Source organism: Fusarium oxysporum, chromosome 3, assembly GCF_000149955.1.
Source record: "Fusarium oxysporum f. sp. lycopersici 4287 chromosome 3, whole genome shotgun sequence".
Taxonomy (NCBI): domain Eukaryota; kingdom Fungi; phylum Ascomycota; class Sordariomycetes; order Hypocreales; family Nectriaceae; genus Fusarium; species Fusarium oxysporum.
In genome coordinates this window covers 4567164-4582198 of record NC_030988.1, presented here as the reverse complement: position 1 = coordinate 4582198, position 15035 = coordinate 4567164, and the positions used below count along the sequence as shown (strand labels likewise).

Sequence of the window (15035 nt, the reverse complement as noted above, 5' to 3'; positions counted from 1 at the left end):
GCGCGGTCCGAGTATCGCTTCTTCAGCACCTTGCTTCGATCATGGTCGCTAGTCAGTGCCCATTTTAGCTTTCGCGTAGTTCACATGACATCCCGGGCTGTATGCATGCAATTCATTCAACTGAAGCACATCATGGGTCCGTCAAAGCATGAAAGTGGATAAATAAAACCAGAGAGCACAGACGCAGAGGCGAAGAGCGAGAAAAAGAGTAATAATGAAAATATAAAAATGCGGAGGGAAAAATGCGGAGGCTGGAAACCAGAATAAAATTTAGCATGTGGAGTCATTTCACAAGTTATTTTACGCGACACTATGAAACGAGATATCCATGCTTAATCTCCGAGCGACAAAATCCGCTTCGGCTGCGGTTGTTTTCCGCTTCTCCGATCAGTGGCAGCTCAAAAAAAAGAAAAACTGGATCTGGATCCTGTTTTCGCTACTCAGGTCGGGACTTTTACCCGCATCGCGACGGAACCTAGCGACATCCTAAAACAGTGACCCAACCAGAAAGACGGGAAAGTCGAAATAGAACGAGGCAAAATGGAATCTCTACTCCACAAAATGGTTGCCATGACAGTCATTGCTGCTGGCAACTACGTTGAACTGTAGAAAATTCAGTGGCGCATCCGACTTGGCCATTTGACTGCAACGAAACTACAGGCTACCCTACACTAGCTAGTATCCAACAGCGGCAGAAATGTGCCAACTCTCCCCTGTAAAAATTCTTTCTTGGCACGCACTGTTAGTGCACTGTTAGGAGCGGGATTTTCTACGGGCTACTCGGCCACACAATACTGCGGGGACGCCATCGGCTCCCTAACAGCAGTTTTCAGAGAAGGAATTTTGGAGAGTTCACCTTCTCTGACAACACCTTTGTCGGATCTAATGGCGGCACCTCAGAACCAGAACGCCTTAGATATCGGAGGACGGTGCCCGTGGCATCGGTAGCGACATCCTCCCGATCAACGACGCCGATTGCGATGGGTTTTTCCCCTTTGAAGGCAAGCCGCACCGCCGGCCTCTGATTCCTTCCCAAGGTTTTTCCCTGCCGCCACGACAGTCGACTACGAGCTACAACTTGGTTACTGGAGATTGTGGACTGCGTCAGCAGATGTAGTGATGCGTGAGAGAATTCTGGTCGGTGGAAAAAGCTCGACAGTAGATTGCCCCCGAACCCGCTGACGGGTGACGGGCTTGAGAAATACAGCACCTTTTGTGCCATTGGTATGCTGGATGGTGAAGGAAGCGGGGTTTCCCTGTACCTAGCTAGCTCAGCACGTCTTTTGCTCCAGTAGGAGATCTGGCTTCGTTACAGCCACCCAGACGAAAAATATACAAACAAACAAACAAACAAACAAACAAACAAACAAACAAAGGCAGAAATGTGCCGCCGCCAAGAGCTCAAGGGCCCAGCCACTAGATCGGCGATTAAGTTAAAACTCCGTTTTGGCAGTTGTTGTGCCACGTGACGTGGGTTCAATGCAGAGCAGACTTTGTCGATCGCAACTACCGATGTAACCTTAGCTCTAAGCTAACGGCACAAGGTGGGGGGCAAGCAAAATACGGAAGAACGGAAGGCCGAAATAGGAAGTTGAAGAACAAAATTGACAGCGGTATCGTAAAATCGAACCCATAACCATAGCATGATGAGCAAAATCTTTGTAATGGACGATACAGGGCGAAATTTGAATTGGAAAGCTTCCTATCCCCGAACCAGGCGGGTTTTTACCACGCGCATCATCGAAAAGGTATGGAAAATGGATTCACAAAGTTAGTTACGGATGGGAAGGTATCGGATTGTTTTGAGTGGCATACGCTATTCTCCTGGTACAGTCAGTATATGAAAAAAAAAACGGTGTCTTGCATAACACTTTTGCTTTAGCAACGAGACAGCCATAGCCAATCGCACTGTTACGCAAGGCTGTGACATCTCCTTGCACTCTTCTAAGTTATGATCTATCGTGGAGTATGGGTAGGAGCAAGTGATTTACGACCATGTCGAGTCTATTCGATCCCATGACTTGCGGTGGATACCCCGTTCATAATCAGCTTCATAACATGAAAATGGCCTTTCCGGATAAGCTTGCAGCATTGATAGTCGCAGTGCGGCTTTTTGGAATAGTTCTTTAAGTTACGTTACATGTTATCGCCAGGCCTGATCTTTACGGCCTGAAGAAACAAGACAATTGGGAAAGACGAGCTGTCGCCCGCATGCTATCGACTCCAAAATCGGCTTTTTTGATTGAGCTGGACAAGATGGGGCGACAAGCCAGATAGTGCCCGGTTACTGGCTGTTGTGTTTGATCGGTGACATGATACTGAATGGCATCAAGAGTCAAAAGTCCAAAAAAGTGCAATATGATTAAAGTGGCTAGACGAGTAGAAGCGGCCAATTCTTGACGGCTTTTGTGCTGATCCCGTAATCGTCTTAACTAGATTCGATTTAGCGCCGTCACTTCTTTCTGCTTATTTAAATCACTTTCTTACCCGCAATCTTATTTTGTTTCTGGTTTTTCAGCTCATCGCAGGTGAGGATCGGTAGAGCAAATCTCCCACTCCCAGATGAATGAGGTTCGGTAGAGTAGATCTCCCACTGAGAGGATCGGTAGAGCAATCTCCCACTTTGAGGTTCGGTAGAGGAAATCTCCCACTCAGAGGTTCGGTAGAGCCAGTCTCCCACTCCAAATAAATGAGGTTAGGTAGAGCCAGTCTCCCACTCAGAGGATCGGTAGAGTCAGTCTCCCACTCCAAAATGAATGAGGTTAGGTAGAGTCAATCTCCCACTCAGAGGATCGGTAGAGCCAGTCTCCCACTCCAAAATGAATGAGGATCGGTAGAGTAGATCTCCCACTGAGAGGATCGGTAGAGCAATCTCCCACTTTGAGGTTCGGTAGAGGAAATCTCCCACTCAGAGGTTCGGTAGAGCCAGTCTCCCACTCAGAGGATCGGTAGAGTAAATCTCCCACTCCAAAGTGAATGAGGTTAGGTAGAGTAAATCTCCCACTCAGAGGATCGGTAGAGTAAATCTCCCACTCCAAAATAAATGAGGTTAGGGTAGAGTAAATCTCCCACTCCAAAATGAATGAGGTTAGGTAGAGTCAATCTCCCACTCAGAGGATCGGTAGAGTCAGTCTCCCACTCAGAGGATCGGTAGAGTCAGTCTCCCCACTCCAAAATGAATGAGGTTAGGTAGAGTCAATCTCCCACTGAGAGGTTCGGTAGAGCAATCTCCCACTCAGAGGATCGGTAGAGTCAGTCTCCCACTCCAAAATGAATGAGGTTAGGTAGAGTCAATCTCCCACTCAGAGGTTCGGTAGAGTCAATCTCCCACTCTCCCTAAGTCGGCCAGATGCACAAAGCTGGCAGCATATTCAAATTCTCCCTTTTTTTTGTCCTTTGTTTTTTTGTTTTTCTTTTTTTGCATGTCTGTCTTGGTTTTGTCTTTTTTTGTCTCATTTCTTTTTGTCTCGTTTTTTTTTTTGTCTCGTTTTTTTTTTGTCTCGTTTTTTTTTTGTCTCGTTTTTTTTTTGTCTCCTTTTTTTTTGTCTCCTGTTTCATAGACATAAGATGTATCCTCCGTAAATTAATCCAGGCCGTGCCGTAAGTCGATTGTAGATGCACTAGTAGGCGCCCCGTGTAGACTTGATCGCTTCGCGTCGTTGAAACCCCTAGTGATATGCTTGCTTCGGCTGTGACGGACAAATTTGATCATAACCAGGCTCATACCGTGCCAAATTGGCCGCGGCGGCTTTTGGCTTTGGTCCAGTTTCGGCCGTTAGATGAAACCACTCCTGATTGCCACCGTGACAATAAGGCCTGTAGCGTCTGCTGTACATGTGGGTGAGCATCCAAAGCTGGACGCGGCCAATCTCGGCTTTCACAACAAGATTGTGAGCAGCCGAATATGTGCGATTTGGCGACGTTCTTGAACGCGTGGCACTCCGTCCGGTTTCGACCTGAATGCTCACATATTGTTTGCTATCCCGAGGATTGGCCATTAGACACGATGATTCTACAGGGCACATTGGCAATTTTAGGACGGCCATGGCTGCCCACGCTAGATTCTGACCAAGAGCGGCCAAATTGGGCTCCTTTTGCTATATGTCAAACTAGGTAACCATCCTGCACGTGAACACCAAGTTCCAACAGTCCAAAAATCGCCGTCAGAGGGCGTTTTCTGCAGGCGACCGGGGCCTGTCGTACAAAAACGTACAAAACGAGTCTATTTGCGCTCGAGTCAATTTTATCTTGGGATCTAACTCATAGCTGCGAGCAATCGAGCCTTGACACAATGAGCATCCAAGACCTGGCGCAGACTCACTGCAATACTATGCAACATGCCACACAACAGCTTGAGCATCCAAGGCTCGATACTACCTCACCGCAGGAGGAACGGACTGCTCGTCCTGCCGTGCGACGCGCAAGGCGGGGTGCCAGGGGACGGGGTCCCGGCAAACGCCTCAGCATGAGAGATGCTTTCGTTGACGGAAGCACCCTGCTTCGAGAAGCGGCCAGGCTTGCGAGATTCGACGGCATGTCTCTAGACTTGTGCTTTTGGGACCCGGGCTGCTCGTCATGGGTTGGTGTGGAGCCTCGACCTTCTGGCGTGATAAGCCGCAGTATTAGAGAGGTACGTCTTGGTGGTGGCCGCTTTATCCAACACTACCCGATAACTGACTATGTCCTAAAGTTCGAGGATGGGAGAGCGAGATTCCAAAAATCGTTGCGCTCTCTACATAATAGATTGGCCAAATACGTCGAAGAATATGGTGTCCCTTGTCGGTTTAAATGTTTCGACCCTTTCGAGGAACAATGGCTTGTCACCATCAGGGCGCCTGCCTGCTGGCTCATGGATTCTCAGGATTGGGAACGCGCAGTGGGTATAGACCTGAAGTAAAACACCAAACCTCACAGCTGCTAACGAAGCCTGAATAGTGTGAAAGTCGCTTGCCCTATGAAGCAAGATGGGAAGCGCGACGCGATCGGGAGGTGACCGACCCAATCTCGACTAGTTCTCAAGGTGTAACGAGGAAGGGAGAGAAGGAGGGAGAGAGAGGGGGAGAGAGGGAGGGAGAGCAGAAGGAGGAAACACCACTAATCTTGACGGGTGATTCGACGAGCAGATCTATGTGATGGTTCGGACACCTTTGAGTCTAGCTTTTAGACTGTACCTACAACTGCGAATAACACATCTCACCAACACATGTAATTGGCCGACATCGTGTACAAACACCAATAAGCTGGTGCGTTGTCAACCAAAACATATTTTCGCATCTTCTTTACAGTAGAAGAACGAATATTGACAAGCAAGCAATCGTGATCCGAATGAATACTACATGTGTAGACGTACGGTAGAGACAGGGAGTATGAATACGATGTGACAACAGCCTTTCCTGTCTGTGTCAGGATCGAGAGCGTGTTTGGATCAATGCCCTTACCACAGAGATGTACCGCTCGATCGGGCTGCTGCGCATCCCTTCGTACCAAGACAACTTAACTCGGACGCATCTATGGACGGGGACCAACTTCTACGGGTGCTTGCCAGAGATACCCTGTTCTAAGAATAACATAAATTTCGGCCAATTTTGTCTACACTCTTTCTTCCGATATTACGGGAGTCCTGTGGTCTTATGGCCTAAAGTATGCGAGAATAGTTCCTCTCGATATCGATGACCGAGATCCAATTTTGAACAGCTTCAATAACCACCGTATATCTGGTTCGGCGTACGTGAATGGTGACGCGAGAGCTGTGCGTATAGGTGTATAAGATGAAGTCAAGGCAACTCAATGGCATAAATTCGAATATAGGAAGAATAAGCCTATACAAGAACCACACGTCCATCTCACCTGTCGACAAACAAACGAACCAAGCCATGCCATCGCTTGACCAAGAAGAGATGACGTGCGCCACAGGTTATCAAGACTTTGGTCATCACCAAGCGCCCAACCATCAACGAACATCAGTTATCAAATGCGACATTCTCATCATAGGTGCTGGCGCTGCCGGCTTAGCAGCGGCCGCCGCGGCGCATGATCCGGGGCTCAGAGTCATCCTCGCCGAGAAGGAAGATCACGTTGGCGGCACGACTTTCAGGTCCGGTGGCTGCATGTGAATGCCCGACAATTTTCTCATGAAGGAAACTGGTATCCAAGATAGCAAAGAACAAGCCGCCCGCTACATCAATGCTGTGGCGAAACTTACATGCTCAAGTCTTGAGGAACAAGCCTTCCATGGGCGCCTACGTGATGAGCGTCTCGACGCATTTTTGACGCAGGGACCCGAGATGATGAAATACTTCAGAGACCAAGGCTTCCGATGGATGGCCAAACCATCCCAGTTTCCAGACTATCACCCGCACATCGAAGGTGCGGTCCACCATGGTCGCACCTTGGACCCCGCGGTTTTTGATGCGGCAAGCCTAGGCCACTACCAGAAATACCTTCCAAAACCAGATGGCGCACCCGTGATCCCCCGATTCGAGGACTTTCGAGTCTTGACAAGGCTGCGTTCCTCGGGGCAGTGTCGTGCAGAAGTTTCGGCTCTTCCAAAGGGAATGTCGAGGCCTGTGTCAATGGGTAGATCGCTGATCGCTCAGCTCCTCAAGGTGTGCAAGGAACACGACAATGTGGAAATCTGGACTGGATGGGAGCTGAGTGAGCTCTTGCTATCTGGACGTGATGGTGGTGTAATAGGAGCAAGGGTTCAACGCAGAGGCAGCGACGAACTTATCGACATCCACGCATCGCTGGGTGTGATCTTAACCACAGGAGGTTTCTCTCAGAACCAGGAGATGAGGGATGCATACCTAACGGGAACAGCCACGCGCGAAGCAACTTCAGGTATGCCGACCAAGGCGGAATGGAGCCTTGCATCTGACGGAGACGCCGGTATCGCGCTGCGAGCCGGCCAAAGGATCGGTGCTGGTAGCGCACAGCTCGGCCAAGTCTGGGGCATCCCCACCATGGTCGATCCTAGGACAGGGAAAGTGACGGAGGCCATGTTTGCCATATCCAAGCCGTTCTCTATAGTAGTCGATGGCTGTGGCCGCCGCTTCTTCTCCGAGTCCCAGCCCTACGGTGAGGCCGTTAGGTCCATGTATGAGAGAGCGAATGAGGACGTAGAAGCGGCCACCTTCTGGCTTGTCTTTGATCGGAGATACAGAAGAAGATATCCCATTGGGAGCCTCAAGAGCACCTGGCAGATTGACCAGGCTGTCGAACAAGGCTTGCTCTTGCGCTCAGATACTATTGACGGCCTAGCTGAGCAGATGCATGTGCCGAGCCGCAATCTGCAGACGACGGTGGACGAGTGGAATGAAATGTGTGATCAAGGTCGAGATGGGTATTTTCATAGGGGCGAGGACAAGTACCAGCAGTTCATCGGTGATCCAACTGTGGTACCGAACCCATGCATGGGCCCTGTCAAGGAAAGCCCCTTTTATGGCATCAGAATCTTTCCCGGTGATGCTGGCACGAGAGGCGGTCCTCAGACTGACCAGTTCGCAAGAGTACTGAGGGCAGATGGGAGCGTGATCTCGGGTTTGTTTGCTGGAAGTAACGCATCAGTTGCGCTACTTGGAACTCAGGGCGCGGGAACGACACTCGCTCCTGCGATGACCGAGGGTTTTATCGCGGTTAAATATATGCAGCATCTAGCTCGTGGCAGCGGCGTAATCGTCGAGGATCGGTAAAAAGAGGCAGTCCAAGAAAGTGTGTCTGGTGACATAGCCAACATCGCCTGTATGCTCTGCCGCAGCCGGTTCAGTTATAGCGATAGATAACACGAATGTACGAAGAGGAAGTGGCAGAATTTGATATCGGGTGTGAGGCGATACGGCCGTGTATATTACTCGGTAAATGAGTGAAGACTTGACCACAGGCCTTCTATCTGTACGACGTACTCCGCAACCTACGTCGTGATGGTTGCAGTTGTCCTTGTTGTATCCCATGGACGTGAAACCACCAAGGCACTCTTGATCAAACTCTGTCCACCCGAAACGCTTGCAGCTTTTTGCGTCACAATGACGGAAGGGGATTGTCATCGCTTACACGGCCGGTCTCATTATTCTTGTTTAATACATGGTTTAGTCGCAGCCAACCCTTTTCCTCTTGAATGTGAACACTTGGCAGCGCGCCACACTAGGCCCCAAAATTCTCTACTTGGTAAAAGAAATTTGCGACATTTTTATATTTAATGGAACATTAATGGGAGTAGTTCGTACTCTAGCATTGTTATAAATATGTACATATCTTGAACAAGACAGCCGAGTCATGCAATGAATTCCTGTTACGTCGAAACTCAATATGCAGTCGAGGTACGCAACAATGAGTAGAGATGGTCCCAAATGCATGCCCTCGGCGAGATCACAAATAACTGGGTTGAGCTCATCGGCAGTTTGAGCTTCTTATCTTGAAACATGCAAGTATCCATGTTTACAAGCAAGTCTGGACTTTTCATAAACTCACGATAAACCGCCGTTCTATCGTCAATGACTGGTTTTATTTAACCGTAGAACCAATAGAGAGCGGTGTAAGAGGTGCTGTCGGTGCCCTTGGCCTTGCAACCGTGAGAAGCACCCCCTGCGGTCAAGACGCGGTAGACTAGGGAGACGCCCTGGCTGCCACCAGCATCCCCCAGGTAGAGCCAATCAACAGCGCCGGTACCTTCAGGGCCAGCGGGAGCAGAAGCGGGAGCCTTGATACCGTCTATCTTCTTAGCAATGAGGAGCTGGTTGGCCTTGTCGAGGTCGAAAGTGGGGACACCAGCAGCGTTAAAGAAGTGGCGACCAAGGTAGGCGATGCTTTTGCGGAGACCTTCAACCTTGAGAGGTTGTTTCCTGGGGAAAGGATTGGTGAGCGAGGCACCACCGTCATAATTGCGATTCAGAGGGACTTTTCTGGTATTAAGAACATCAGAAGGGAGAGAAGCCCATTTCTTGGCTGTTAAAGACGAACGAGCTTGACCTGGATAGAGGCAGGTAACGTCGTAGAGAACAGCCAAAGCACCGATAGCTGCAGGGGTAGCACCAGCCTCAGCGCAGCTTTCTGAATACCAAACCCAAGGGCAATGTGCTTCAGAGTTACATCTCGAGGAGGAGCGGGGAGTTCGGAAGCTGTTGGTCGTGTTGGTGAGGTACAAGACGTTACATAAGGTTAAGGGTGGATCAGGACTTACGACCGCCATTAACAGGAAGCACAGGTACAGGCTTTCCATATTCACAGCTAGAACTTCGGCCATGATATTCAACAGGTGAGGCTAGAGCCAAAGCAGCTGAAGTAAAGATGAGAAGAGAGCTAGCGAGCATAGTGAAGGCGGCGAGGTGCGATGTGATATTTGAATGCAACTTTGGGAGACGTCAAACATATGACAACGTATAAAGGGAAGCGAAAAAGGAAAAGAGGAAAATACAATGTTTATCAATTTTATAGATCACCAATAAGTTGAAGAAGCAGACGATACTATGGGAAAATTGCAGAAGTGGACTACAAGAGAGCAGGCTTATATACAGGCCTCGGCAATAACAGATACCGCGCGACAAACTGTGCTATAGTACATACGAGCTGTCTTCAGGTGGAAATCAAGAGTTTCCTGTTACGTCCAATTCCTTGGGCTCGTAGCATAGCAGACTGGCTGAAGGACTAAGAAGAGAGAAGGAAGGTGGGATCGAAAAAGGGGCAGAAAGCCGGCGAGCATTACGTCCAAAATCCTACCTCATCACTACTTGGATGGTTGCCTCAACTGTTACCCTCAGTACCAATTTGTAAAGTATATTCCAGACATGTCGTATCCCACAACCCTCCATTTCCTCGTTGATTCATATCATTACCTACGAACTGTCAATTTCACGATCAGGGGGCCATTTTAGAAAGACTTACACCAACGCCAAATCGTATGAAAGAATATATCTACACAAGAAAAGCCATTCTGTCCGAAAGGATTTCTCATATTTTGGCCGTAGATTGGACAGTTTCCGTTCGGGCAGATTTCGAACGTATAGTCAATCTTGGACGAGTCTCTCCTGTAGAATTCGATGCATTCATCACCGTGTTTCATGCTTCTATCAATATCTGGTCTGTCGCAGAAATCCTTTACCATCTGGAATACAATATCGGCATCCGTCTGTCCGAGGCTGAGCAAGGCTGGATCATGAAAACACATTGCGCGACGCGTCTCTTCTTCTTCATTGTATGAATTTGCAGTGGTTGTGGGCTCCGAAGTTGTTTTTGATGGTGAAGTTGCCAATGTAGTTTTCGTTTCTGTCGACAAAGTTGTGGTTTGTTTGCCTGTTCGCTCGGTCGAATCAGTATACGACGAAGTGACAACCTCGGCCGTCGTCTTCGTCAACGCCGTATGCAAAGTCGAGGTGGACTGGTCAGACACTGTATCCGGATCCGCGGACTTTGTTTGTATTGAGATTTTTTCAGTTGCAGTAGTGCCCCCCGAAATTGTTGCCGATCCAGTTGTTTCCTTGGTTTGTGATATTGAAGATGTAGCTGTATCTGTAGTCAAGATTGATGCCGGGCCAGTATGCGCTCCTCCTGAAGACTTCTGAGCCGAAAGATCCTTGGACGAATCTGTGCATTCTTCCTTGAACGAGGTACCACTTGATCTATCCGTCTTGATAACGTGAGAGTCATCTGTCTGTGTAAGCGTCGTTGTCGTTGACAATGTTGATGATGGGGCCGTCTCCAATTTGGTCGCACCACTGATAGACGACGGAGCAGATGTCGCTTCGGTTGCCGACTCTGGTTTTTGCTCTTTCTCGTTCACTGTATTAGTGGCTTCAGCTGCGACGGAAGTGGATTGGATATGTGATTGTGTCGTTGTCCTTGTCATCTCGTTGTCCGTAGTGGCATAGGATAGGACCGTCTCCTGCTGCGCATCGTCACGACTCATGGATGGTACCTCATGCACATCTTCCGACTGATCGGCCACGGACGTGGCCGAAGCATCTGAATGCCAAATCTTGCTAGTATTAACGAAGTTGTCTTCTTCATCTTTGGATGTTGTGGCTGTAGTCTTGAACACTGCACTGCTCGGTACGTCACTTATCGAATGTGTTGGCGTATGGGCTTCAGGTCTGGTGCCAGTCCCTTTGCCTTCTGTAAACGGCTGGTCGGGTGTGTCGGAAGATTGAGTTTCTCCCGCGACCGATGGAGACGATGGATGAGAGCCATCGGCAAACACGGTGCTGAATCTAGTGCTAGTCTCTACGGTCTCATACATGGTGCCAGTTGATCGATGACGATACCCATCAGCATCGACAACGGACGTGGATTCGGGAGTTTCTTGTGTCTCAGTTGTTGGATCTACTATCGAGGTGTCCGACATATCCTTAATGCGAAGGGAAGGCGGACATCCATCGGTCCACTTTCCTGATCGGGATGGTCTGATTGTGACATTGTAGCTTAGTTCGGGATAAATTAAATTTATATTTGTGGTTGGATTGAGCGCCTCGAATTCTGGTTCAGTGATCCCCAAATCCCACATGACTACCGCAAAGTTCTGGCCTCTCTCTGGATGCCACAAGCCTATACCGCTGGGATAATCGCACCTCGCGTGAGCCAGGGCGACCAAGGAAAGAACAATGACTGACTTCATCGTGAGGTTACCCTACTTCAGCATGCTAGGAATGAGACCAAACTGATGAAAGGGCTGGGACCTGAATTATATTACTGTTTCTCGTCGCCAAGTCTATTAATGGACGCTCGGTAGAACCTGAGGTAGCCTAGTTTCCAGTTGCGGCAAGAAGCTTCACCGTCCAAAATAGAAGGTCGACAGGGAGCAGGGAAGCGAGATCAAAAGCCTGATCGACACCAAAGCTCGTTTAGCGCTAGCAGATTCCGATATCCTGGAAAGTCGATGCAATTATCATGTGAATGGCACTAAAATATGGCAGTCGATACGAGACACTATAGATTGATGACACACAGAGCGTTGGTATATCCATCATTATTGCGCATTAGCATTCACGAAGGCCAAATCTCACTTTATGCGGTGCTGGTCATCGGCAATACCATTGGGCACGCCGAGATAGGCTGCATGGAGAGTAGAAAGCAGCAAAAGTGGCCTTCGTATTCTTCAACTCCAGCAATGGCATCAGAACTCTAGATAGCTTTTACTATGCCATAATAAAAGAAAGACAGAAAAAGAATAAGAAAGGGAAAGGAAAAATAAGAGAAAAAGAAACAAGGGTCCGTTCAGTTTAGAAAGGGGACCAAATGCGATCAATTAGAACCAGAATGTGTTGTATTCGATTTGATGATGCTGAAGGCTGGCTCTGAATACCCTACTTCATCGGTACCAAATTGCTTCGACTAATCATAAGAATATACGGTGCTCTCGAATCTCTCCACAGATGCGGCCAATCGTGTCTGCAGACGAGCTTCCCAATACATTTTCTCCATCAGGTTGTGAGAGTATGGTGCTGTCTCGCTCCTCCCGCAACACAAATTCATCTCTCTCTACAAAGAGTCTGTCGTCTTCTGTTTGATGGTGTCCTGGAGCCCTAAGTGGGTTCTCCTGTGTAGCAGATCGTAAGGCTTTGCGAACGCCGTGAATAAGGTAACTGGTGGCTAATATTTCGATAACCTTTGAACGCTGAGTTTGGGGAACCATGCAAGCCTGGGCCTCAATAGCGCTGCGAGATATCTCTATCCTCGTACGATGCGTGCCGAACCTCTGATCGAATGTCGAAATCACTCTCGCCGAATGGTGTTCGAGGTGCTCGCGGATATAAACATCAACGTGCCCGAACGCAAGGATTGTCTGTATCATGCTATGATATGTATCAGAACGCCGCATTGCATCTCGGTGAAAAAGAAGCAAGTTCGCTGTCATTCTCTTGCATGAAAAGTTTTCTTCATGAAAGTTGAGAGCATGATTCTCGAGTTGCTGCGCCATTATCGCGTTGGTAGATGAATCGGCAGTTGACACGACGTTGTGAAGGGCGACAAATATCGGAATAGTTGATGGTATTTGGTTAAGGATTTCAAGCCAGCTTGGCGATGAATTGAGTGGTTGCTTGGCTCTGGATGAAAGTAGGGCTGAAGTGGGAACCAGAAGTTTTTCTTCAAACCAAGTCCCTTATATACCTCAAATCAACGTAGCAATATACCATGTCAGCGAGATAGAGTCAGCCCAGAGTTTCAGTTATACAACATCCACGTCTATGATAGATTATTTAAACGAACTACGCTATATTCTGATGCATCGAGCTCGGATTAGACGTTCTAAGATCATACTAACCATTCCCGCTTCCAATAGTCTAGGGTAAGTGATAATGTCCGTTCACAACACCAGACGCTCTCAGCCTTCACTAATGTGTGGCCCGGGAATCGAGGCCGAATTAGGCAGAAGGAGCAGAAGGCGATACTCCCTTGGTGGTTTTATCAGCAGTTAGCCTGAACAGCAATGCCTGTTCACAACAAAGTTTGTTCTGCAAATAGAACATTGAAGGGGTCACTTTGAAAGGTACACCGGATCGTGATGGCGATTATAACTACGAGATTGATATTCTATGTGTGACTGTAACTCTTGGTGTCGACCAAAACCCCTGTGAAGTCTGATCAAATAGCCACATGAGGAATATTAACCTAGAGGGCACAAGGTCTTCGTTAGGTTTTGGGTAGTTACTAGCTTCTGTCTTGTTATTACCACTATGACCCTTCTACCAGCCTTTTTACCGTTCTGCCATGATCCACTGATCCTTGCTTATGTAACATACATCCCCTATTGCGACTTCTTCGCTCGAGAACGACCAAATACGGCGAGTACGCCGCATGCTAAGCAGAGAGCGCCGCTGGAGGCGACAATATAAAACAAAAGAGCAATAGCTTTACACGTTGCGTTGGCGCCATTTGCTATCATGCTATTAGCCTCATCTCCTCCCCCCGTATCCCGCGAGACGCCTGCCAGTGCCTCGCGCAGGTCTCCTTCATCATAATCGAATGACCCAAGAGCCGACTTTAGCAACGACATGCCGCGGTTTTCATAGACAGCACCTGCAATGATCAATGCCATAGAGATACCACCCATCAGGCTCATGTTCAGAAGCGCAGCGCCTTCAATTCGATCTCGGAGGTCTTTGTGAATCCGGTTCGAGATGGCGTTGCTGTGCTGAAAGTGTAGGCCAAGTCCCACGCCCACTAGAGCTGTGAGGCCCATAACCTTACTTTCGGAAACATTTGGTGCAAGAGTAGTAGCAAGGGCTGTTGCCGATCCGAGTGTGATGGCACCGCCAGCGAGGTAGATTAAACCGTAGTGCTTTACTCTTGGCAGACAAGCAGCGATGATGACCACGGTGACGATGAAAGGGAGAACAAAAGGTAAGAGACGCACGGTTTGTTGTAGCGCACTCAGCCCCTTTGAGAAGGCATAGAACAGTGGCATATAGTAGAGCATGATGGCGTAGGTAGCACCGGCGCAACCTGATGCTACCCATAGAGGTATCATATGACGCCGAGCCATGATTTTGATGGGGACCACCTGATGGCGAGGTCGCTTCTGGTAACTGCGAAGTTGTTGAACAACCCAAGCAGCAAGCACAACAGCGAACATAGTCCAGATGGCGATACAGGGCGCCGAGCTCCATTCCCATACCGGGCCGGAGAAGGTGGCCGCGATGGCGAAGAGTACGGTTGTAGCTACTTGAAGGACGATCCCCAATATGTCAATATCAGCAAGACAATCTCGCAGAGGAAGATTATTGGCTTCGGGTCTGCCTGGCACAAAAATCAGGGCGCAGATGATGGCAAGGCCCAGGAATGGTAGATTGATGAAGAAAGTCCAACGCCAGGTCGTGGCAGAGCTCTGCACAAAGGCGCTGCCTACTGGGCCTCCTACTACAAGGCCAATGGCCCACAACCCACTCATGATGCCATAAAGGAGAGGACTTTGACTGTCGGTCGCATACATGGCAAAGTATGATATGGCACTGCAATGGGCATTCAGTATGCGCCGCGTGGGACTGGCAACGACGGAATTAAATAGAGAGGACTAAGCTCTCACTCACCAGTTCTGGCAGATTGAGCCT

General features: G+C 48.8%; 6 protein-coding genes across 6 annotated transcripts; 3 read left to right on the top strand and 3 right to left on the bottom strand.

Moving 5' to 3' along the window:
* Positions 1-4291: 4291 nt before the first annotated feature.
* On the top strand, positions 4292-5133 carry FOXG_19460 (uncharacterized protein; the record flags this gene model as incomplete). Its single annotated transcript, XM_018399674.1, has 3 exons — positions 4292-4630; positions 4691-4876; positions 4936-5133. The coding sequence occupies 3 exons, from the start codon at positions 4292-4294 to the stop codon at positions 5131-5133; spliced, it is 723 nt and encodes a 240-aa protein (XP_018242975.1).
* A 740-nt stretch (positions 5134-5873) lies between these two features.
* On the top strand, positions 5874-6113 carry FOXG_06914 (uncharacterized protein; the record flags this gene model as incomplete). Its single annotated transcript, XM_018385547.1, has 1 exon — positions 5874-6113. The coding sequence occupies one exon, from the start codon at positions 5874-5876 to the stop codon at positions 6111-6113; it is 240 nt and encodes a 79-aa protein (XP_018242974.1).
* Positions 6114-7691, top strand: FOXG_06913 (uncharacterized protein; the record flags this gene model as incomplete). The annotated part of the gene is made up of 1 exon (XM_018385546.1): positions 6114-7691. One exon carries the CDS (start codon positions 6114-6116, stop codon positions 7689-7691), a length of 1578 nt encoding a protein of 525 aa, XP_018242973.1.
* An 812-nt stretch (positions 7692-8503) lies between these two features.
* On the bottom strand, positions 8504-9238 carry FOXG_06912 (uncharacterized protein; the record flags this gene model as incomplete). Its single annotated transcript, XM_018385545.1, has 1 exon — positions 8504-9238. One exon carries the CDS (start codon positions 9236-9238, stop codon positions 8504-8506), a length of 735 nt encoding a protein of 244 aa, XP_018242972.1.
* A 497-nt stretch (positions 9239-9735) lies between these two features.
* FOXG_06911 (uncharacterized protein) lies at positions 9736-11602 on the bottom strand (the record flags this gene model as incomplete). The annotated part of the gene is made up of 2 exons (XM_018385544.1): positions 9736-9827; positions 9877-11602. 2 exons carry the CDS (start codon positions 11600-11602, stop codon positions 9736-9738), a joined length of 1818 nt encoding a protein of 605 aa, XP_018242971.1.
* Positions 11603-13732: 2130 nt separating this feature from the next.
* On the bottom strand, positions 13733-14917 carry FOXG_06910 (uncharacterized protein; the record flags this gene model as incomplete). The annotated part of the gene is made up of 1 exon (XM_018385543.1): positions 13733-14917. The coding sequence occupies one exon, from the start codon at positions 14915-14917 to the stop codon at positions 13733-13735; it is 1185 nt and encodes a 394-aa protein (XP_018242970.1).
* Positions 14918-15035: the final 118 nt, after the last annotated feature.